This window comes from Chlorocebus sabaeus, chromosome 16 (assembly GCF_047675955.1).
Source record: "Chlorocebus sabaeus isolate Y175 chromosome 16, mChlSab1.0.hap1, whole genome shotgun sequence".
Classification (NCBI taxonomy): domain Eukaryota; kingdom Metazoa; phylum Chordata; class Mammalia; order Primates; family Cercopithecidae; genus Chlorocebus; species Chlorocebus sabaeus.
In genome coordinates, this window is record NC_132919.1 from 1,290,710 (window position 1) to 1,315,919 (window position 25,210).

The window sequence follows — 25,210 nt, forward strand, 5'->3', positions numbered from 1 at the left end:
TGACCTGGTACCCCAGAGGGCCCACTACAAGGACTCTGACCCAGTACCCCACAGAGACCACTGCAAGGACTCTGACCTGGTACCCCAGAGGGCCCACTACAAGGACTCTGACCCAGTACCCCACAGAGACCACTGGAAGGACTCTGACCCAGTACCCCACAGTTCTAAGGAAGAGGGTTAGTCCACGGAGCTGCAGAGGTGCCTGCTCCGGCTCTATGGGGTCAGCTGGACGTGACTCAGGTCCACCTCTGAGGATGGGCTTTGGGTCCTGAGCTCATGCACACAAGCAAATTGATGTTAAAACTTGATGGCGGCCGGGCGCGGTGGCTCAAGCCTGTAATCCCAGCACTTTGGGAGGCCGAGATGGGCAGATCACAAGGTCAGGAGATCAAGACCATCCTGGCTAATTCGATGAAACCCCGTCTCTACTAAAAAATACAAAAAAGTAGCTGGGCGTGGTGGCAGGCGCCTGTAGTCCCAGCTACTCGGGAGGCTGAGGCAGGAGAATGGCGTAAACCCGGGAGGCGGAGCTTGCAGTGAGCTGAGATCTGGCCACTGCACTCCAGCCTGGGCGACAGAGTGAGACTCCGTCTCAAAAAAAAAAAAAAAAAAAAAAACTTGATGGCGTTTGCTTGTATTCCTTTCTTCAGTCACTCAACAACCACTTAATGCAGACAGTGTGCCAGGTGCTAAAGCCACTGCCCCTGGGGTGAGTTATGAGGGGGTCAGCCTCTCCTTCCTTTGCCTTCCCATCCCCACCGAGAGAGGAGCAGCTCCTCCAGCATGGGGTGGGAGCGCAGGAACTTGGGAGGCGGAGGGAACCCCGTAGAGCTTCCTGGGAGATGGGAGTGGTGGGGAGGATGGGCCACTGGTGCCAGCCTGTGACTGCTTCCGCCTGTGTCCCCTCCCTCACAGTTCCCCTGGGAGTGGCAGCCCCTTGGCTGGTGGGATGGGGCCCACCAGAAAACCCCAGGCCCAGGCCCTCCTTAGCAGAGACCTCTCTGAGACGCTCTGGCAGCTTCAAGGGACCACTACGTGGCTCAGTTGGCAGCGTCTCAGGGGGCTCCAGTGTGGATTTGAGTGTTTTCCTCAAATGTCCTGGATGGTGAAAAACTCTTGGGAACTTTGCATAACGCAAGAGGCAAAGGGAAGGAGATTCAGTATGACTAAGATTGATTGCATTTTTGCCCATTAGGATACGGGCTCTGAGATGGGTGGAACTGAATTCAGGAGTGACATGACAGTTTCTGCATAAAGTTCACACGCATGATACAGAGGTGAACAGCACACACCGCCCAGCTCTCCGGGGACTGGCAGTCTAGTGGAAAACTGCCCCTGCCCCCACATTATTTCTTGAGAACATTCTGAGGAATTTTGTACCATGTTGATCCTTTATTTGATGTTATCTCTATAAGTTTGCAAAGTTGCTGCAGCCCATTTTGCAGATAAGAAAACAAAACTCGAGTGACTTAGTGACTTTCTTACAACCTAATAGTATCAGATTCTGCCGGGCACGTGGCTCACGCCTGTCATCTAGCACTTTGGGAGGCCAAGGCAGACACATCACCTGAGGTCAGGAGTTCGAGACCAACCTGGCCAACATGGTGAAACCCCATCTCTACTAAAAATACAAAAATGAACCAGGCATGGTGGCAGGCACCTGTAATCCCAACTACTCAGGAGGCTGAGGCAGGGGGAATCCCTTGAACCCGGGAGATGGAGGTTGCAGAGTGAGCCGAGATCGCGCCATTGACTCCAGCCTGGGCGACAGAGCGAGACTCTGTCTCAAAAACAAACAAACAAAAAAGCGAATACTACTACCTCGCTAAGTGAACAGAATTGTATTGGGGTGTGTGTGTGTATGTGTGTGTGTGTGTGTGTGTTAAGTTCTGGGGTACCTGTGCAGGAGGTGCGGGTTTCTAACATGGGTAAACATGTGCCATGGTGGTTTGCTGCACAGATCAACCCACCACCTGGATATTAAGCCCAGCATCTATTAGTTCTTCTTCCGGATGCTCTCCCTCCCGCACCCCTCTCCCCAACGGGCTCCAGTGTGTGCTGTTCCCCGCCATATCTCTATGGGTTCTCATCATTCAGTTCCTGATTATAAGTGAGAACATGCAGTATTTGGTTGGTGTGTGTTTTTTGAGATGGGGCCTTGCTATGTTGTCTAGGATGGTCCTGAACTCCTCGGCTCAAGTAACCCTTCTGCCTTGGCCTCCCAAAGTACTGGAATAACAGGTATGAGTCAGCTGGGTGCGGTGGCTCATGCCTGTAACCCCAGCACTTTGGGAGGCCGAGGTGGGCAGATCACCTGAGGTCGGGAGTTCGAGACCAGCCTGGCCAACATAGTGAAACCCTGTCTCTACCAAAAATACAAAATTAGGCCAGGCGCGGTGGCTCACGCCTGTAATCCTAGCACTTTGGGAGGCCAAGGAGGGCAGATCACAAGATCAGGAGATCAAGACCATCCTGGCTCACACGGCGAAACCCTGTCTCTACTAAAAATACAAAAAATTAGGGTGTGGTGGCAGATGCCTCTAGTCCCAGCTACTCGGGAGGCTGAGGCAGGAGAATGGTGTGAACCCGGGAGGCGAAAGCTGCAGTGAGCCGAGATCGCGCCACTGCACTCCAGCCTGGGCGGCAGAGCGAGACTCTGTCTCAAAATAAATAGATAAATAAATATCCAAAATTAGCTGGGCGTGGTGGCACATGCCTGCAATCCCAGCTACTCAGGAGGCTGAGGCAGGAGAATCGCTTGAACCCAGGAGGTGGAGGTTGTAGTGAGCCAAGATCCTGCCATTGCACTCCAGCCTGGGCAACAAGAACAAAACTCCATCTCAAAAAAACAAAAACAAAACAAAACAAAAAACAGGGGTGAGCCACCATGCTCTTGTGTGTTTTAGGTCTAATGTATGAAGCAAAGTGCTGGCCAGACATCTCATGGGTTAACGCACCAGCACACATGGTCACAAACAGCAGGGAGCTGCACCGTATCCTCGAACAGAGCGATGACAGGTTGCACGCTGCTGAGGAAGATAAGGCGGCAGCTCTGTGCAGGGTGGGTTGAGAGGGGTTACATGAGAGGCAGGGCACCGGCTCAGAGGTGGCTGGCACTGAGTCAGGTCGAAAACAACGGGGCCCCAGCCAGCAGAGCACACAACAGAGGATAGAACGGGAAATGGAGAGGATGCGAGGGCCTGTTCCAGGGTGAAAAACACACACTGCCATATTCATTTAGTAAAAAGTTGTCACTTTTTGGGAAAGGATTATTTTTTGTGTTTTTTGTTTTTGTTTTTTGAGATGGAGTCTTGCTCTATTGCTCAGGCTGGAGTGCAGTCGCGTGATCTCGGCTCACTGAGACCTCTGCCTCCCAGGTTCAAGTGATTCTCCAGCCTCAGCCTCCTGAGTAGCTGGAACTACAGGCGCCCGCCACCATGTCCGGCTAATTTTTTGTTGTTGTTGTTGTATTTTTAGTAGAGACAGGGTTTCTCCATGTTGGTCAGGCTGGTCTCGAACTCCCAACCTCAGGTGATCTGCTTGCCTCGGCCTCCCAAAGTGTTGGGATTACAGACGTGAGCTACCACGCCTGGCCTGGAAACAATTGTTTAAACCAAACCTTTTTTGGCACTAAGATAAAAATGGCTACCAACCACATTTGCCTGTTCTCACATAAGCTATAAGTAATTTCTGTAAAAGACTGGATGTTTGAAAATTTCTAGAAAAAAATGCACTAGTTAAGAGACAGTGGCTGTTTGCAAAAGATTTATCTCTCAAGGAGGGAAACCGAATACCACAGACCAGGGCAACAGATTAAAAGATAATTTTGGAGGGTGAAGAAAACATCACCAAGTGATCTCTGGTCTTCCTCCAAGCAGAAGGACCTTCCAGCACCCCACTGTCTTCTCTCTTCTGTGTCGCCAGAGGGTTAATGATAAAACGAGCTTTGCAAGCTGAGCAGCTCTGCCAAGGTGGGAAATCTTTTTTTTTTTTTTTTTTGAGACGGAGTCTCGCTCTGTCGCCCAGGCTGGAGTGCAGTGGCCGGATCTCAGCTCACTGCAAGCTCCGCCTTTCAGAATCACACCATTCTCCTGCCTCAGCCTCCCGAGTAGCTGGGACTACAGGTGCCCGCCACCTCACCCGGCTAGTTTTTTGTATTTTTTAGTAGAGACGGGGTTTCACCGGGTTAGACAGGATGGTCTCGATCTCCTGACCTTGTGATCCGCCCGTCTCGGCCTCCCAAAGTGCTGGGATTACAGGCTTGAGCCACTGCGCCCAGCCTAAGGTGGGAAATCTTTGCCAAGCTGAGCAGAAATCACCAGGCAAAGGTGCATTCCTTCCTTTCTGTTCCACGCCAGTCACACAAATCTGTGTCTTTAGGAGGAAGAGACTTGTTTTTGTGCCAGTTTTTGACTTAGAGAAACAAAAGAAAATGTCGTGATATCTTTAGCGAGATTCTCCAGTCACCTGTTTATTGACTTCTTGGTGTCTCTGCCATCAGAGGGTAGTGTGTCAGGACAGAGCCTCAGATCCCTGGCCATGAAAGGGAACATCAGCCAGACATGCTGGTTCACGCCTGTAATCCCAGCACTTCGGGAGGCCGAGGAGGGCGCATCACAAGGTCAGGAGTTCAAGACCAGCCTGGCTAACACTGTGAAACCCCATCTCTACTAAAGATACAAAAAGTAGCCAGGCGTGGTCGTGGGCACCTGTAATCCCAGCTACTCAGGAGGCTGAGGCAGGAGAATCACTTGAACCTGGGAGGTAGAGGTTGCAGTGAGCTGAGATCATGCCACTACACTCCAGCCTGGGCAACAGAGTGAGACTCGGTCTAAAAAAGAAAAAAAAGTGAGCGGGGCACAGTAGCTCATGCCTGTAATCCCAGCATTTTGGGAGGCCAAGGTGGGCGGATCACAAGGTCAGGAGTTCAAGACCAGCCTGGCCCATGGTGAAACCCCATCTCTACTAAAACTACAAAAATTAGCTAGGAGCAGTGGCAGGCACCTGTAATCCCAGCTACTCGGGAGGCTGAGGCAGAAGAATCACTTGAACCCAGGCAGCAGAGGTTTGTAGTGAGCCAAGATTACACCATTGCACTCCAGCCTGGGTGATAGAGGGAGACTCTGTCTCAAAAAAAAAAAAAAAAAAAAAAAAAAAAAAAGCATCCTTAATAATCATAGATTTCATCAGAATAGTGAGTTTATCTGGAAATTTATATCAAATGCTTAGATTTAGAATCTGTAGTTATTGAGAAACTACTGTAGTAGCAAAAAGTACTTAGCACTTACTGTGTGCTGGGCACTGATCCAATCACTGTCTATACAAACCCCCACTTTTTTTTTTGAGATGGGGTCTCGCTCTGTCGCCCAGGCTGGAGTGCAGTGGTGCGATCTCAGCTCACCGCAGCCTCCGCCCTCGGATTCAAGCAATTCTCCTGCCTCATCCTCCTGAGTAGCTGGGATTACAGGTGCACGCAACCACGCCTGACTAATTTTTGTATTTTTAGTAGAAACGGGGTTTCTCCATGTTGGTCAGGCTGGTCTCGAACCCCTGACCTCAGGTGATCCGCCCGCCTCGGCCTCCCAAAGTGCTAGGATTACGGGCGTGAGCCACCACACCCGGCCACTAGAAGAGTTTTAATACACGGGTTATGGAGTAATGAAATGGTTCACTCTTTTCAGCATCAAATCATCTTTTCAAAGTAAACTGCTGCATTTCTAACTGCTGCTTCTTGAGGCAATAAATATAAAAACACAGTGCCATCTCATCTTTATTCTGTGCTACTAGACAGTGCTATCTCTTAAAAGTGGCTGTGTTCCCCAAGAATGTATTAATGTAATTTTGGACGCAATGCAAAATACTTTGTATGGTGGTCTTGATCAAACACAAAAAGCAGCAGCGAAGCTGTGAACGCCGCAAGCGACACATACCCTAGGAGAGGGCGCCCCCTGGTGGGAATCGGTAACACCAACAGATTCAGACACACCAGCTCCAACGTGGGGAGCACCCAGGCTTCTCAACAGGTCTTGCCCCTTCTGTGTTCTGATTTCAACAGCTTTGACTGATTGACTGATTGATTGAGACGGAGTCTCGCTGTGTCCCCCAAGCTGGAGGGCAATGGTGTGATCTCGGCTCACTGCAACCTCCACTTCCCGGGTTCAAGTGATTCTCCTGCCTCAGCCTCCCGAGTAGCTGGGATTACAGGCACCCGCCACCATGCCCGGCTCACTGTTTGTATTTTTAGTACAGACAGGGTTTCACCATGTTGGTCAGGCTGGTCTCAAACTCCTGACCTCAATTGATCCACCTGCCTCGGCCTCCCAAAGTGCTGGGATTACAGGTGTGAGCCACCACGCCCGGCCTTGCAATTCCTTTTCTAATGAAAAAAGTCACTAGGAGAATAAAACGAATTTGCATGCATAAAGCACTTTCTATAAAGACATCATAAAACGTTTGTTACACAAGTAAATGAATTAATAAACACGGAAAACCACATAATACACATACATTCAATAACACCTACTTTCAAAGGTGGTCATGTTCTTTCAAAAATAGTTCAGTCCTTCCGTTGTTTGCTCCAGACCCACTTTTACGTGACCCAGGACAAAAGAGAACAATTTAAAACATTTTTGGCAGAGAATACAAAATCAGATTAAGTGACAGACCTAGTGATACTGAGAATATGTGAATTGAGCCGCTTCACAGTTTTGAAAGAACAGAGTGCACAATCCTTTTCATTCCCCTCTAAAAATGATATCTGTTAAAAAGAGATAAATATTAATGCTTCTCTATTTGGGGCCTAACAGTTTACTATCTTTTTCAACAAAATGACATTCTGAAACAAAGGATCTTACTTTTCCTTTGTCTATTATCCCTGATATCTTCATTTCCTCCAAGTAGAAGTAAAACTTAGGAGTGATAATTAGCTGGGTGTGGTGGCAGGCGCCTGAAGTCCCAGTTACTCAGGAGGCTGAGGCAGGAGAATGGCATGAACCCAGGAGGCGGAGCTTGCAGTGAGCGGAGATCGCACCACTGCACTCCAGCCTGGGTAACAGAGTCAGACTCCGTCTAAAAAAAAAAAAAAAAAAAAAAGGCAGGAGTGATTTAGTATCTGGTACATGGGGTAGGAAAGCTGTTGAAATGGAGTGTTTTTCCCTCACAGTAGTACACGCAGGCCACCAACCGAAGCTTAAAGACACTGAAATCAAGCCAACAAGATTTTGTTTTTTGTTTTTTTTTTAAGACAGAGTCTTGCTCTGTCGCCCAGGTTGGAGTACAGTGACACGATCTCAGCTCACTGCAGCCTCTGCCTCCCAGGTTCACGCGATTCTCCTGTCTCAATCTCCCACATAGCTGGGATTACAGGTATGTGCCACCATGCCTGGCTAATTTTTGTATTTTTAGTAGAGACGGGGTTTCACTATATTGGCCAGGCTGGTCTTGAACTCCTGACCTCGTGACGCCTGTAATCCCAGCACTCTGGGAGGTCGAGGCAGGTGGGTCACCTGAGGTCAGGAGTTCGAGACCAGTATGGACAACGTGATGAAACCCCATCTCTACTAAAAACACAAAATTATCCAGCTGTGGTGGCAGGCGCCTGTAATCTCAGCTACTGGGTAGGCTGAGGCAGGAGAATCGCTTGAACCCGGGAGGTGGAGGTTGCAGTGAGCTGAGATTGCGCCACTGCACTCCAGCCTGGGTGACTAGAGTGAAACTCGATCTCAAAAAAAAAAAAAGAGGCTGAGATGGGAGGATCATTTGAGCCCAGGAGTTTAAAGCTGCAGTGAACTATTACATGCTACTACATGGCTCCCAGAGTGATAGAGTGAGACCCTGTCTCTTTAGGAAAAAAAAAAAAAAAAACTGACCATATCCAACGTCAGTGAAGATGTGGAGTAGCTGGAACTCTCATGCGCAGCTGATAAGACCGTAAAATAGTACAATTCATTTAAAAAACTGTTTTGTGGCCAGGCGCGGTGGCTCACGCCTGTCATCCCAGCACTTTGGGAGGCTGAGGCGGGCGGATCACAAGGTCAGGAGATCGAGACCATCCTGGCTAACATGGTGAAACCCTGTCTCTACTAAAAATACAAAAAAAATTAGCCAGGCGTGGTGGCAGGTGCTTGTAGTCCCAGCTACTCCAGAGGCTAAGGCAGGAGAATGGCGTGAATCTGGGAGGCAGAGCTTGCAGTGAGCCGAGATCGCACCATTCCATTCCAGCCTGGGCGACAGAGGGAGACTCCGTCTCAAAAAAAAAAAAAACAAAAAAAAAAACTGTTTTGCAGTTATCTACTGTAATGTCTGATGAGCCAGTCAGTCACCTTCCTACTTATAAATGCATACATGTATATACCAAAACACATGTCCAACAATATTTGTAACATTATTTGTAACATCCAAAACATGAAAATACTGCAATGTCCATCCACAGAACAGTGGTATACAATTGCCACAGAATACGACATAGCTAGTTATCACGATGACATGGATTCGTACAACCAACACGCTGAGAGATAAAACTCCAGAAAATACTCTATGATTCTATTTATATCAAATTCAGAAACTACCAAGACCAACTGAAGTTCATACTAGATTCCATTTTGGGGGTGAGAGAGTAAATGATCAGAGGGGATCTTAACAGGGTCTTACAGGATGCTGGTCCTGTTCTAGTTCTTGATGTGGGCGGTGGTAAAATGGTGCACTCCCTTTGTGAAAATGTATTAAGCTATTTTTAATGGTTTATGTTTTTATGTTACACTTGAGTAAAAGTTTACTTTAAACATACAGCAACAGCATACAAGAACATTTCTGGGCTGGGCGTGGCGGCTCACGCCTGTAATCCCAGCACTTTGGGAGGCCGAGGCGGGTGGATCACCTGAGGTTGGGAGTTCGAGACCAGCCTGGCCAACATGGAGAAACCATCTCTACTAAAAATACAAAAAATTAGCCGGGTGTGGTGGCGCATGCCTGTAATCCCAGCTACTCGGATGGCTGAGGCAGGAGAATTGCTTGAACCTAGGAGGCGGAGTTTGCGGTAAGCCGAGATCGTGCCATTGCACTCCAGCCCGGGGAACAAGAGCAAAACTCTGTCTCAAGAAAAAAAAAGATTTCTGTACATCCTCACCATAATAGGATATAATATAAATCTAATTACTGCAATTAAAGCAGATGAAACTGACATCTTATCTCCTGTTTTGGCTTACATCTCCTTAATGACAAACAAGATAAAACTTCTTTAGGGTTGTTTGTTCCTGGAATTCTTTTTTTTTTTTTCGGAGACAGAGTCTCGCTCTGTCGCTCAGGCTGGAGTGCAGTGGCACAATCTCAGCTCACTGCAACCTCTGCCTCCCGGATTCACGCCATTCTCCTGCCTCAGCCTTCCGAGTAGCTGGGACTACAGGCACCTGCCACCGCGCCCGGCTAATTTTTTGTATTGTTAGTAGAGACAGGGTTTCACCGTGTTAGCCAGGATGGTCTCGATCTCCTGACCTTATGATCCGCCCACCTCGGCCTCCCAAAGTGCTGGGATTACAGGCGTGAGCCACCGCGCCCGCCAGCACCAGGATTTTAAATGCCAAAGACAAAATCTTTGTGAAGACCCAGGAACAAGCACTCACCATGGGGCAGAAGCACGAGCGCCAACAAACGCCCAGAGTCGCGGCATGACTGGAACGCGCGGCTGGTGGCTCTCGTGAGGGAAGAAAACGCCCAGACGTAACTGACGCTGCCCGGGTTGTGTGATTAGACGCTCTTAGACATTGTTAAATCCAGTTGTGTGAGAAACAAGTGTCGGCCGGGCGCGGTGGCTCAAGCCTGTAATCCCAGTACTCTACTTAAAAATACAAAAATCTAGCCGGGCGTGGTGGGACACACCTGTAGTCCCAGCTACTCGGGAGTCTTGAGGCAGGAGAATGGCGTAAACCCGGGAGGCGGAGCTTGCAGTGAGCTGAGATCCGGCCACTGCACTCCAGCCTGGGCGACAGAGCGAGACTCCGTCTCAAAAAAAAAAAAAAAAAAAAAAAAAAAAGAAAAAAGAAACAAGTGTCAAAAAGCAAGAGATTAAAAAAAAATAACAACTTTCCGGCCAGGTGCAGCAGCTCACGTCTGTAATCCCAGCATGTTGGGAGGCTGAGGCGGACGGACTGCTTAAGCCCAGGAGTTTGAGACCAGCCCAGGCAACATGGTGAAACCCCTTCTCTACAAAAAATACAGAAATTAGCCAAACGCGGTGGGGCACGCCTGTGGTGCCAGCAACTCGGGAGGCCAAAGCAGGAGGATCCCTGGAACCCAGGATGCTGAGGTCACACAGAACCATGATCATGCCACTGCACTGCAGCCTGGGTGACAGAGCAAGACCCTGTCTCAAATAAAAATAAAAAAATAACTTTCTGTCTCCCCTTATACACAGCAGGCCAGTTTCCTCCTGTCCACCACAGTAAGCTGGTGCTGAGGGCTGACCCAGGCTCTGTCCCAAAGCAGGAGCTGAGAACGTTTCCTAGAAGGCAGGTACACTGGAAATGTCTCCCCCAAAAGCAGCTACAAATGAATGTGACCTTAAGGTATTAAGGTTTTGGTTCTCTAGAAAACTGTCACGGCTCTTAGGCAACCCGACAACTCATAACCATTGTTCTCCACGTGGACGGTGGCTCTACTTGTCCAAGGTAAAGTATCTTAAATTGGAATGAAGTATTGATCCAATTGTAAAATTTTTTCATGAAAATTTCCAAATTAAGCTAAATTTAAAAAACAAAAATTGCCAAAACCTTAACCTACAAAATAAACTTTTTGGACAGTAGCCACCTGAGCTCTAAATAATGGTACCATTTATATTTCAATTCTAATACACTGGTGAATATTCATATTGCAGCTTTTCCAAGACACGTATTAATTATAAAACATATACTGACCTCGAAAATGTGGCCGGGTACGGTGGCTCACGCCTGTAATCCCAACACTTTGGGAGGCGGAGGCGGGCGGATCACGAGGTCAGGAGATCAAGCCCATCCTGGCTAACATGGTGAAATCCTGTCTCTACTAAAAAATACAAAAAAATTAGCCGGGCATGGTGGCGGGCGCCTGTAGTCCCAGCGACTCCAGAGGCTGAGGCAGGAGAATAGCGTGAACCTGGGAGGTGGAGCTTGCAGTGAGCCGAGATTGCACCACTGCACTCCAGCCTGGGCAACAGAGCGAGACTCTGTCTCAAAAACAAACAACAACAACAAAAGTTTAAATACCTTAAATGATCATTTTAGAATATATTAATAAGGGGGAATATAGTATTTCGAGAAAACACTGAGTTTTAATGAAGAGCAAAGGTAGTATGGCCTAATGGGACTCTTCAGTGATACAGATGAAGTGAATTCTGCATTTGAATCATCAGCTGTGCAGCTGTCAGTAAGTTCCTTAAGTACTTCCCATTCAGCTTTCCATATGCAAAAACGCAGGCAGCAGCTCACCTGATTACTCTTGAGCATTTATGTGCTAGATTCCAGACATTGCTGAGTAATGAGCACAGTGCCTGGTGCAAAGCTGATACTCAGTGTTAGCAAAATTATTATTTGATTTTGAGACGGAGTCTCGCTGTGTCACCCAGGCTGGAGTGCACTGGCATGATCTCGGCTCACTGCAAGCTCCGCCTCCCAGGTTCACACCATTCTCCTGCCTCAGCCTCCCCAGTACCTGGGACTACAGGCGCCGCCACCACGCCCGGCTAACTTTTGTATTTTTAGTAGAGACGGGGTTTCACCTGTTAGCCAGGATGGTCTCAATCTCTTGACCTTGTGATCCGCCCGCCTTGGCCTCCCAAAGTGCTGGGATTACAGGCGTGAGCCACCAGGCCCAGCCAATGTTAGCAAAATATTAACAGTATCAATTACAATCCTACAAACTCAAAGAAACAGGATAAAACAACAGAGGGCTCGGTTTTCCTGATCCAGGTTGGATCTGGCAGCATTCCCATTTCCTCTCACGGTGCTCACAAAGGCTTCCTTTAATGACACATTCTAGGATTTCACCAGTTTTCCATGAACTACTGTTAGAATTTTCAAAAGAAAACAGGGTTCACACCTTTATCCCGATTTTCCAGCAAGCCCACTCTATTGTCCTAGGATCAGGAAGCAGCTAATTTGAGGTTTCATTTATAAGGCTCAAGGCATTGTCTGGGACAGGGGCCAATTAAATGTCTCCATTTATTCCATCAGTTTCCCCTTTCAGTGATGGAAGTTCATCCCCATCTTCCTGTAGGACCGAAATGTAACTGTGCAGACGTGCTGTTGTGGGCACCCACCTGGAACAGAGCATGTACACAAACCCACTTACTGTCGCTCCTAACATTTTAGGAAAGCTTTGGGTTTTCCTTTTCCAAGGCAAAGTACTGAGATGTGTAATCAAAACACTAATTAGCTACGTTCAAGTTGTGACTAACAATTTCTACTTAACTGATCCTCAAAGGGACTCAAATCAAGAGCAGAAACTTCTGGGGCACTTCCCTTTCCAGCCCACAAATACAGGAACTGGGAGTGACACTGTCCTCACAGCACGTCGGCACCTTCTGCAGGTTTCCCTGGCTGCCTTTCAATTTTTTTTTTTTTTTTTTTTCTTTGCTGAGACGGAGTCCTGCTCTTACTGCCCAGGCTGGAGTGCAGAGGCGCGATCTCGGCTCACTGCAACCTCCTCCTTCAGTTTTTCAAGCGATTCTCCCGCCTCAGCCTCCCAAGTCGCTGCAATTACAGGCATGCACCACCACACCCAGCTAATTTTTTTGTATTTTAGTAGAGACAGGGTTTCACCATGTTGGCTAGGCTGGTCTCCAACTGCTGACCTTGTGATTCACCCGCCCTGGCGTCCCAAAGTGCTGGGATTACAGGGGTGAGCCACCGCACCCGGCCTTTCAATTTTTGATAGGGATCTTTTTTTTTTTTGGATACTGAGTCTCGCTGTCGCCCAGGCTGGAGCGCAGTGATGCAATCTTGGCTCACTGCAACCTCCGCCTCCCAGAATGAAGCGAGTCTCCTACCTCAGCCTACCGAGTAGCTGGCAGTACAGGCTAGTGCCACCACTGCCAGCTAATTTTTGTATTCTTAGTAGAGACGGGGTTTCACAACGTTGGCCAGGACGGTCTCCATGTCTTGACCTCATGATCCGCCTGCCTCAGCCTCCCAAAGTGCTGGGATTACAGCAGTGAGGCACCGGCGCCCGGCCGACAAGGATCTTTCTTATAAACCCGTTCCAATCACCTCTTTCCTAACTACCTTTGTAAGTTTCTCTGAGTGGTAGGTTCTGTTTTTTCACCTTGCAAAAATCGCCACACCTTTGAAAATGCTCATGCATCTTGAAACTGCTGACTGAAAGTCTTAAGAAACCCTTTCACAAAGCAAAAATCATGTGAACCAACTTGGGACAGTTGTGACATTTGGTATTGCCTCGTTACAAGATAAACAAACAGCAGCGCCACCTCCATTAAGCATGTTTTCAAAACGAACACCCCCAATTACATGTGTTCATCTGAGCTCTGCGAGTCCGTTCATGCATTAGTGTTCAGTGTGGTGGCAGCAAATCCCTGCATCCCACGAGTGGCTTCTTTACTCTCCAACAGACTTGACAAATTCCTTGGATTTTGACCTGTAGCAGGTGTGCTGGAAGCAAGAGCAAATCAGCTTGAAAGCTGCTTGGAGGTTGCTCCAGACAGAGAGCAGTATATGATTATATTCAATGGTCTCCCTATCTCTCGGAAAAGCAAGTCACAAAAACATGTTTATTCTCATTGCCAGCACTCACTAAACACAACTAGGATATCACTAATTTGTTCGTTTCCTAAATCTCTGCTACTAAGAGTTTAAGCTGAGAGTAAATTTGCAGTCTTAACATACAATTTTAGAAGACTAGTGTGACGAGGAAGCATTTATCAACTCAAATGTACCTTCCAGATAAATACAAATATTTAAGCAGAAACTGCTGCAAGGGTATTTATTGCAGCACCTGCCCAAAAGTAGCCAACTGATCTTGACAAACATCAGGTGTACATCAGTGTTACAGTCAGAATGAGACACATCTAAATGCCTAACATAAAAAGATCTACAGTAACTAGGTATCTACACACACTGATGTACAAACTGTTAATGGAAAGAAGCTTCTTAGAGGGAGTGTTTCTGGGAAGGGAGACTGCTACACTGCTGTCTACAAGGTGTGCATGGATTACTAACAAAGGATTGAGCAGTTCTCCACTACCGCCACTGGCCTCTGGAGGAAGAGGGCACACAGTTTTTACCGTAAGAATTATTGTAAGACATTCAGCCTTATTTGGTTGTACAAAATACTACGCTTAATGATCCATAATTACACCTTGTACTACTCATGTTGTACTTTGATGATTAAAATAAATACCCTGTTGCTGCCTGGTCTGGAGGACAAGACACGCCATCAACTGACTCCGTGTTCTTCACAACCAGACTACAGGCAAATTTTTTCCAAAATATACATCTTTGGGAAGCAAACAAATTATTTATGGAAGAAAAAAGGAATGTTTCACATTCAGGCAAACATAATACTGTCAGTGTGCTTGGACTAGAGATTTTATTTTAGAAGTATAAAGGATGGAGGCGCGATGATATTTGGCATTTTTAATTTAGGTTTGTTTTATTTAAGTTTAATGTTAATTCCATGCTGTGTTTCAGTAAGAACAATACAGATTCTGTATCTGTGGCTCCAGTCAGATATCCAGTAGTACAAATTAGCTTCAAGTTACACATACTGAACAAAAGAGGTTGAGCGAGCGAAGGAGGGGAGGAGTGAGGGGAAGGAGGTAGGGGGAGGGGGAAGGAGAAGAAACAAAGAATTGAACAGGCATGCAGGCTTTTCCATACCACCTTCAACGCTAACCTGCTTCAGTGGGAGAGTAAAGTAGGCAAGAATGAGCAGCCACGGACTGTTGAACTGTTACCAGCACCACGCTTTTCAGCAACATTTCAGCAGAGTTTGAAACATTTTTTTACAGCAAAACCATTACAACAAACCCCCTCCTCAAACAACCCTTAACCATCTCAAGCTAACACCCAATTACTTTCAAACACTGGTATAAAATACAGTTTAAACAATTAGAAAACTGATACCGCTTATGCCTCTATAGTGTGATTAACCTCTCTTAGATGCTTGCATCACCTAGAAGTCTAATGGCTTTCAAATGTAATTTCCATTTCTAATGGTGATCTTGCCACATCTGGCACGGAGACAACACAGTAATGCTGAAAAAGCCTCTATGCAGTCCTGTTAGTGTCTTAAAGAACCTAAAAGCTGGGACCAGTAAAATCCACAGAAATTCACTCTTGCCTTTAAGAACTTTTGAAAACTGTTTAAAAAAAAAAAAAAAAAAAAAAACCAAAAAAAAAAAAAAACCCAACAGGGCAGGAACCTAAATTCTGAGACCAAATGTAAAAGTCAGATTTGGTGGTTCTCAGTGACAATGGGGACTTTCCAAGGGGTGGGATGGGGAGGAGGGGGTGGTCAGAGATGGTTTCTCTTGTTGGCTTTTATGTCTCACTGATTTTCGTCTTCCACGTCCTGCAGCGCTTCTTTATTCTGCTCTTCACCTGTTAAAAAAAGAAAAGAAGTTAAATTATTTCGTACTGACTACATTAGGCCATGGTAGCCACAAACAAAGGTGTCATTCCAAGCATAAAGACTCCTATTTGCTACGATGACACAGGCAAAGGACGTCTATCATCCTTGACACCTGAGATGCCTAAGCCAAGAAGGGATTATGGTCCTGAAAGTATTTATTGGTCAACAGAATGAAAAAACTGATGCACAGTACAACTCAATGCTTTTATGCTAAACAAGCTCTTAAAGTAGACAGCCAAGGAAACCATCTTACTAGAATGACATTCAAGCTTTCACATAAATCTTGGGTCAAAATACTCTTTTCTCAATAACCTCACCTCTTCAAGAATCAAAGAGTATTTTGCAAACTTTTTGCAAAATCTAATTTACCCACAAGCTAATTTTCAGAAATGATTCAAAATAGTTCACTGAGCAATAAACTGTTCTCAAGAAGTTCTACAGTATTTTATTGTGGGGTTCTGCTGTTACGAGTATTTCACCTTTTGTATCTTGGCCAGATACACCAAACTAATCAGATTTTACTGCAGAGTGAAACACAACATGCTCAAAGTAAATCAGACCACTGAGGTTATTAAAGAACGGCATTTGGACCACTTCACTCATGCTATTTGTCTTTCGCCTTTAAACAGGGTAATTACCCGAAGGAGTTTCAACTGCACTATGACATGCAATAGAAAGCCAGCCTATTGGTTGGAGGGTATCTACCTATTAGTATGCATTAAACACAGCCGAAATAAAGAAGCATGCAGGCTTTTCTCTTAAAAATGATGTAACAGGTAAAAGTTACATTCACTTGTACTTAAAAAAACCCACTTACAATTCCTACATACTTAACTAGTTTGAATCAAAATAAATGAAAAATCAACCCAAGAATCATAAACGTTCAGATGACCATCCATTCATAATGCTTGTTAAATTATTTAAATAAGATGGACAAACACCACCAAACTAGCTGCCTACAAACATGAAGCATTTACACTGAGGACAGCTTTGAAACAGCCTAAAAGATCTCAAAGTGATAAATGTCACAGCATTAAAGTTTCAGTGAAGACAGTTTTAAAATCTCTTCTGTGATGGAAATGTTTGACATTGATGTGTGACTTCAAAAAAAAAACACGTAAGCCTGAGCAACACAGTGAAGCCCTGTCTCTACAAAAAATAAAAATAAGGCCGGGTGTGGTGGTTCATGTCTGCAATCCCAGCACTTTGGGAGGCCAAGGCGGGCAAATCATCAGGTCAGGAGATCAAGACCATCCTGGCTAACATGGTGAATCCCCATCGCTACTGAAAAAATAATACAAAAAATTAGCCAGGCATGGTGGCACATGCCTGTAATCCCAGCTACTTGGAAGGCTGAGGCATGAGAATCGCTTGAACCCAGGAGGCGGAGGTTGCAGTGAGTCAAGATCACGCCCTGGGTGACAGAGTGAGACTCTGTCTCGGGAAAAAAAAAAAAAAAAAACTAAAAGTAATATGTATGCTGGGAATGGGAATGGGAATGGGACCACATGTCTATAGTCCCAGTACTTGGTGGGCTGAGGTGGGGGGAGTTACAGTCTTCAGTGAGCTTTGAAGTCACTGCACTCCAGGCTGGGTGACAAAGCAAGACCCTGTCTTTAAAAAATTTAAAAAACTGGCCAAGCATGGTGGCTCACACCTATAATTTCAGCACTTCTGGAGGCCGAGGTGGGTGGATCACCTGAGGTTGGGAGTTCAAGACCAGCCTGGCCAACATGGAGAAACCCTGTCTCTACTAAAAATACAACAAAATTAGCTGGGCGTGGTGGCACATGCCTGTAATCCCAGCTACTCGGTAGGCTGAGGCAGGAGAATGGCTTGAACCCGGGAGGCGGAGGTTGCAGTGAGCGGAGATCGCGCCCCTGCACTCCAGCCTGGGTAACAAGAGCGAAACTCTGTCTCAAAAAAGTGTAAAAAATTAAAAAACTACTTAAGATACATGAAGATCTTTAATTCATAATACAGAAAAAAAACATGCAAAGGCAAAAAAAAAAAAAAATTGCTTAGGGAAGAAAGAACTGATGGATACCCAACTGTTCTCCAAAGGACAGTAATATATTCAAATACAGGAAACATGACAGGAACATTCACTCTCGTTAACAGCAAATCACTGCCAAAATATCGTTAACACACAACACTAGAACACAACTCGCTCGTAAGCAACCATGAGATGTGCCAGAAGTTCCAAGTAACTTTGGCGTAAAAATGTCACTGTCATATACATCACACCCAACCACAGTAGGCAGGAGCAGCAGGCCAGAAAAGGCTTAGGTCAGCGCCCTGGAAGGTGGAACAGGCAGAGTCTGTAAGCAACAGGACGATCATACACAGGCATGATTAGTGAAGAACCAAAACTGAAAGCAGAATTCATTGTGCCATGAACATGACTTACAAAGTAGAGTTTTTAGGAAAGGAAGAGTTGGGCTTTCCTTTAGGAATCTATATTGCAAGGAAAAAGGGAGGGAGAACAATCATATGATAGCAACATTACAAGAAAAATAAACCAACAGAGCAGGACAAAGGAAAACATCAATGACATAGGAGCCAGACTTGGGTCTTTTTACTTCGTATAAACTTCACTCTAAGAAACAATCTGTCTCCTCCTCCCTTCTACTCTGAGAAGGATGTAATATCCTCTTGAAAGGCATACAGATACTAGGGGAGAAAGGATTCCCTGGATGTGTTTCTTTGCCCAGTGTATCTACATTTTGGAGGGAGAGGAACAGGCAGAGAGAACACGTATTTCCTATCTATGGATTCGTATATGAAATAATCCTCTTATCACAGGGTAAAGGGACTAAAATCACTTGAGAAAACGCAATGATCCCTCCCTTTAAAGAAATTATGTTCCAACATGCTGGGACAGACATTAACATATTCTAAAGTTAAAAGACATAAAGACCCTGTCTCTTTAAAAAAAAAAACAAAACACTAAATAATCCTTAAACTAAATGCAAGTCACATCCTAGTAAACTGCCAATTTCATGACGATTCTCCTATAATCACCATGGAACCCAAGTCACAGTAGTAGTATTTTATTTCGTGAGATGAACTTTTATGTTGCCCAAGCTGGTGTCCAACTCAAGTGATCCTTCTGCCTCACAGTGCCAAACAGCTGAGATTACAGGCAGGCACCATTGCAGTTTCAAAACCTATCTATCTATCTATCTATCTATCTATCTATCTATCTATCTATCTATCTATCTATCTATCTATCTATCTATCTAATCTATCCAATCTATATCTATCTAATCTATCCTATCTATCATCTATCTATCTATCTATCTATCTATCTATCTATCTATCTATCTATCTATCTATCTGAGACAGAGTCTCGCTCTGTCGCCCAGGCTGGAGTGCAGTGGCCGGATCTCAGCTCACTGCAAGCTCCGCCTCCCGGGTTCATGCCATTCTCCTGCCTCAGCCTCCCGAGTAGCTGGGACTACAGGCGCCCGCCACCTCGCCCGGCTAGTTCAAAACCAATTTATTAAAAAATGCAATACTAGGCCAGGTGCGGTGGCTCAGGCCTATAATCCCAGGACTTTGGGAAGCCGAGGCAGGTGGATCACGAGGTTAGGAGATTGAGACCATCCTGGGTAACAAGGTGAAATCCTGTCTCTACTAAAAATACAAAAAAATTAGGCGTGGTGGCGGGTACCTGTAGTACCTGCAGTCCCAGCAACTCAGGGAGGCTGAGGCAGGAGAATCGTGTGAACCCGGGGTGGGGGTTGCAGTGAGCAGAAATCACGCCACTGCACTCCACCCTGGGCGACAGAGTGACACTCCGTCTCAAAAAAAAAAAGAAAAAAGTAAATACTCTATTTTTTGACAAATTCAACTTCTCAAACTGATGAACAATTTCTCTGTACCCACAAATATTTGTGTATTCAGTTTGTTAGTTGTACCAGAACGTCAGCAGACAACCTGAATTTTTCACTGTTGAACCATTTCATGACTGGAAACATTATATAAATAAAAATATTTCGTTTAATAAAAACTAATTGTGAAAATCAGTCTGCTTAACCAACTTTAATCAACTGATTTACAGACCCAATAAGGAACTGAACGCAAATTAATTTCACTAGATTTTTTTTTTTTTTGAGACAGAGTCTTGCTCTGTCGCCCAGGCTGGAGTGCAGGATCTTGGCTCATTGCAAGCTCCGCCTCCCGGGTTCACACCATTCTCCTGCCTCAGCTTTCCAGTAGCTGGGACTACAGGCGCCCGCACCATGCCCGTCTAATTTTTTTGTATTTTTAGTAGAGACAGGGTTTCACCGTGTTAGCCAGGATGGTCTCAATCTCCTGATCTGCCCACCTCAACCTCCCAAAGTGCTGGGATTACAGGCGTGAGCCATCACGCCCAGCCAAATTTCACTAGATTTTTTAAAACTGCGAAGTTATTACCCTTTTTTGGACGAAGTTTCTCTCTTGTTGCCCAGGCTGGAGTGCAATGGTGTGATCTCAGCTCATGGCAACCTCCAACTCCCAGGTTCAATCGATTCTCCTGCCTCAGCCTCCCCAGTAGGTAGGATTACAGACATGCGACACCATGCCTGGCTCATTTTGTATTTTTAGTAGAGATGGCGTTTCTCTATGTTGGTCAGGCTGGTCTCGAACTCCCGACCTCAGGTGATCTGCCTGCCTCGGCCTCCCAAAGTGCTGGGATTATAGGCATGAGCCACCACGCCTGAATGTATTACCCTGTTTTAAGATGATCCATTTCCTAAAACTGTACTCGACAACCAAGAATAAGGGATATCGTTAGTTCTATATGTAGACTGACAGGTAGTTTACTTTCATTAATCAACTCTTGGTTATCAGTGATAATGAGCTACAGAACCACTACTAACTATAAACCATTTAATTTTGTAATCCAGGACCTGGTCATGAGCTGGCATCAAATGTGTTGTTTTGAGATGGGAGTTTTGTTCTTGTTGCCCAGACTGGAGTGCAATGGAGCGATCTCGGCTCACTGCAACCTCTGCCTCCCGGGTTCAAGTGATTCTCCTGCCTCAGCCTCCTGAGTAGCTTGGATTACAGGTGCCCACCACCATGCCTGGCTAATTTTTGTATTTTTAGTAGAGACGGGGTTTCTCCATGTTGGTCAGGCTGATCTCGAACTCCCGACTTCAGGTGATCCGTCCACTTCGGCCTCCCAAAGTGCTGGGATTACAGGCATGAGCTACTGTGCCTGGCAATGTTTTTATTTAAAAAACAATAATAATAATGAAAATAGCCAGGCACGGTGGCTCACAGGGAGACTCCGCATCACAAAACAAACCAAAACAAACCAAAAAATGAGCCGGGCAGGCTGGCTCACACCTGTAATCCCAGCGCTTTGGGAGGCCGAGATGGGTAGATCACGAGGTCAGGAGTTCGAGACCAGCCTGGCCAACATAACATAGTAAAACCCTGTCTCTATTAAAAATACAAAAAATTAGCTAGGCGTGGTGGCGGACACCTGCAGTCTCAGCTACTAGGGAGGATGAGGCAGAAGAATCACTTGAACCCGGGAGGCAGAGGTTGCAGTGAGCTGAGACAGCACCATTGCACTCCAGCCTGGGCAACAAAAGCGAAATTCTGTCTCTAAATAAATAAATAAATAAATAAATACACATACACACACACAACTTTCAAGTCAAGTCACCTTTATTACTTATCACTTTTACTCTCAAACACACATCCTCAGGTGTGAGAGGGTATCATTTCCTCAAGTCAATCCCGCTTCCCAAACTCTCCACATGCTTTCCCTCCATCAACGGGCAGAGAGATGCTAGTATCTGAGCTGGGGATGACTGTTAGGAGTCCACAGCTGTTTGGCCATTCTTCTTCATAGTTGTTAAAACAATTTTTTCCCCTTAAGAGATGGCACCTCGTTCAGTCATCCAAGTTAGAATGCAGTGGCGCAATCAAGGCTCACTGCAGCCTCAAGATCCCCCAACCTCACTGGAGAGATAAAGTCTTGCTCTATGAAGCCTCGCTCTGTCTCCCAGGCCAGAGAGCAGTGGCACGATCTCAGCCCACTGCAACCTCCACCTCCTGTGTTCAAGCAATGCTCCTGCCTCAGCCTCCCAAGTAGCTGGGATTACAGGCACATTGCACTGCGCCTGGCCTTTTTTTTTTTTTTCTTTTTTTTAAAGACAGGGTCTTACTATGTTGCCCAGGCTGGTCTTGAACTCCTAGGCTCAGGCATCACCCCACCTTAGCCTCCCAAAGTCCTGGGATTACAGACATGAGCCACTGCAACCAGAGTGGGATAGATTTTCAAGCTGGAAGCCACTTGTTCAGAGTTGGTAAATTGTTTCTGAGTTCCAAGGACTGAGAGTAGCTGCCTGAAATGCTGCGCTGGGAAGTGGTCTGTGGCTCCATCTGGCACTATTGCAAGTGTGTAAGTCAGTCCTATGTATATGAGTATCTCATGCCAATCCCGATCTAGTCAAATCCTAAACATTTCCCAGAGCTAGGAAGCAGTAAAAGCTAAGTCTCACTTTAGTACCATAACCCAAAAGTCACAAATCTGATTTGATCCTTTCAGAGAAAAGACACATACGTGCCCACTTTCAGAAGCATTTTCAAAAAGTGTAACACTTCCAAAGACAATACAGCAGGTCGATTTCCCCAACAGACACTACAGATAGCCTCAAGCAACACAACATACGTTTCAGTCTAAGAAGCATTTTTTTTTCTTTTTCTTTTTTGAAATGGAGTCTTCCCTCTGTCACCCAGGCTGGAGTGCAATGGCACGATCTCAGTTCATTGCAACCTCCGCCTCCCGGATTTAAGCAATTCTCCAGCCTCAGCCTCCTGAGTAGCTGGGACTACAGGCGCCCGCCAACACACCTATTGTATTTTTAGTAGAGACAGGGGTTTCACTGTGTTGGCCGCACCCAGCCCAGCTTAAGAAACATGCTTAAAGGAACCGCAGCTAAAACTGACAACAGACTTTGTTTCCAACCTCCTACCAGCACCAGCACCACCAAATGTAAAACTATCTTGTAATATAATGCTCATACCACACTAATTTTTCTTCTCCTCCATCCCTGTTCAACAATCTACCATGGATAAAAACGATTCTCTAGAGAGAATTAAATTTCCTTTAAAATCAACAAACGTAACAAATTTGGGCTTCTGTATTTAAAGGAAACATTAACACACACTCAGCATCACAATTAAGTTTAGTAAAATACTCTAGCTAAATTGTTTGCAATGAAAACCTCTTAAAAGTAACAACAGCCGGGCACAGTGGCTCACGTCTGTAATCCCAGCACTTTTTTTTTTTTTTTGAAACGGAGTCTCGCTCTGTTGCCCAGGCTGGAGTGCAGTGGCGCGATCTCGGCTCACTGCAAGCTCCGCCTCCCAGGTTCTCGCCATTCTCCTGCCTCAGCCTCCTGAGTAGCTGGGACTACAGGCGCCCGCCACCGCGCCCGGCTAATTTTTTGTATTTTTAGTAGAGACAGGTTTCACCGTGGTCTCGATCTCCTGACCTTGTGATCCGCCCGTCTCGGCCTCCCAAAGTGCTGGGATTACAAGTGTGAGCCACCGCGCCCGGCCAATCCCAGCACTTTGAGAGGCTGAGGCGGGCGGAACACCTGTGGTCAGGAGTTCAAGACCAGCCTGACCAACATGACGAAATCCCGTCTCTACTAAAAATACAAAAATTAGGTGGACATGATAACGGATGCCTGTAACCCCAGTTACTCCGGAAGGCTGCGGCAGGAGAATCGCTTGAACCTGGGAGGCAGAGCTTGCGGTGAGCCGAGATTGTGCTACTGCACTCCAGCCTGGGCAACACAGCGAGACTCCGTCTCAAAAAAAAAAAAAAAAAGACCCAAGGGCCAACATACAATTTCTCTGCTGAACCCCAGAGGTAAATGGGAAATTAGTTCCCTTTTAGATAAAATATTTCAACAAAGAGAAAAACTTCATAAATACCTATTGATACCATCTGGATTTAAATAGTTAACTTCAGCCCCCTAAAATTGAATCTGGATGAAGATAAACTACTTGCTCTCCACTTTTCCTGTCCTCAACCTTTGAAACAGTGTAAAGGAAGAGTTAAACTAAGTTCCCCAAAATAGTACTTTAGCACCATTTCCTATAAAGACAATAATTAAAATTTCATAGAGAGCAGGCAGTGAGTCTAAATTGTAGCTTGATGTAAAGATATGCCAAGGAATGTCTACAGAGAGTAAAAACAAATCCTGCAACTGAAAGAGGTGCCTCTTTTACTTCCTAGTTTGCTTACCGTCACCCTGCATGTCTGAAGTCCATAGTGTCAGATTATCACGTAACAACTGCATGATAAGTGTAGAGTCCTTATAGCTTTCTTCACTCAGCGTATCCAGTTCTGCAATTGCATCATCGAAAGCTGCTTTTGCCAACCTAAAGGTATTTAAATAAATGTATTATAAAAATTAAGTCCAAAATCAGAATTAGAAAAGACATATTAGACATCAATCTTTTCTTCAGTTATTCCAGTGTGTAATAGTGACAATGATACAAAGAAAAAGGAAATACAATAAAAATTAACTTAAAGGTATGTGGAGCACTACTTTTTTTTCTTTTTTTGAGACGGAGTCTTGCTCTGTAGCCCAGGCTGGAGTGCAGTGGCACGATCTGCAGAGGCGCGGCCTCCCAAAGTGCTGGGATTACAGGAGTGAGCCGCCGTGCCCGGCCAAGTTTTTTTTTAAAAGAGATTCGTTATGTTGCCCAGGCTGGACCTGAACTCCTGTGTTCAAGCAATCTTCCCACCTTAGCCTCTTGAGTGGCTGGGACCAATGGTACAAACCACCACCCCCAGATATTTAACAAAGTATTAATGCAAAAAGAAAATCTTGGACAATACCTCAAAGTTTAACAAAATTTAATTTCACATTAATGGAGGCAGGGAAGCAAAGAAAATAAAAGGCAACACAGAAGCCACGGAAATGTGGTCATGTAAGCCTTTTACAGTTTTAAAAGAAAATCCACACGTACTGAATACTGTGTACTATGCCCAAGAAATGATACCAGATACCAATAGAAAAAATAAAGAGAGACATAATCTAAGTCCACAATCACCTTAAAACTTTAGAAATGGAGGATGGACAAATATGTAACTATTTTAAAAGGAGGAGGTTGGGTGTGGTGGCTCACGCCTGTAATCAGCACACTTTGGGTGGCCAATGCGCGCGGGCAGATCACTTGAGGCCAGGAGTTCAAGACCAGCCGGGCCACCATGGCAAAACCTATTAAAAACACAAAAAATTAGCCAGGTATGGTGGTGTATGTCTACAGTCCCAGCTACTCAGGAGGCTGAGGCAGGAGAATTGCTTGAACCCGGGAGGCGGAGGTTGCAGTGAGCTGAAATTGTGCCACTGCACTCCAGCCTGGACAAAAAAAAGAACCAAAAAAAAAAAAAGAAGAAGAAGAAGAAGAAGAAGAATGAAGTGCTACTCTAAATAAAGTATCTCAGGGACCCAGGAGGAGCAATTAATGGGAAGGTCAAATCTGAGCTAACCTTAATGGATCAGGAGAAAGCAAAAAGAACACACTTCAGGTTTAAGCAAAAGCATGAGCAAAGGCATGGAAGTGACTT

The 25,210-nt window shown here is 45.6% G+C and overlaps 1 protein-coding gene across 2 annotated transcripts in view; it reads right to left on the reverse strand.

Moving 5' to 3' along the window:
- Positions 1-14,608: 14,608 nt before the first annotated feature.
- YWHAE (tyrosine 3-monooxygenase/tryptophan 5-monooxygenase activation protein epsilon) overlaps positions 14,609-25,210 on the reverse strand; it is a 59,691-nt gene continuing 49,089 nt past the window's right edge. For both annotated transcript variants that reach the window (XM_008009806.3, XM_008009807.3), the window contains 2 exons: positions 23,879-24,015; positions 14,609-15,584 (listed from right to left, as the gene is read on the reverse strand). In XM_008009806.3, the coding sequence (XP_008007997.1) occupies positions 15,532-15,584; positions 23,879-24,015 (190 nt within the window). In that variant the 3' untranslated portion in view covers positions 14,609-15,531. The remainder of the gene's footprint in view (positions 15,585-23,878; positions 24,016-25,210) is intronic.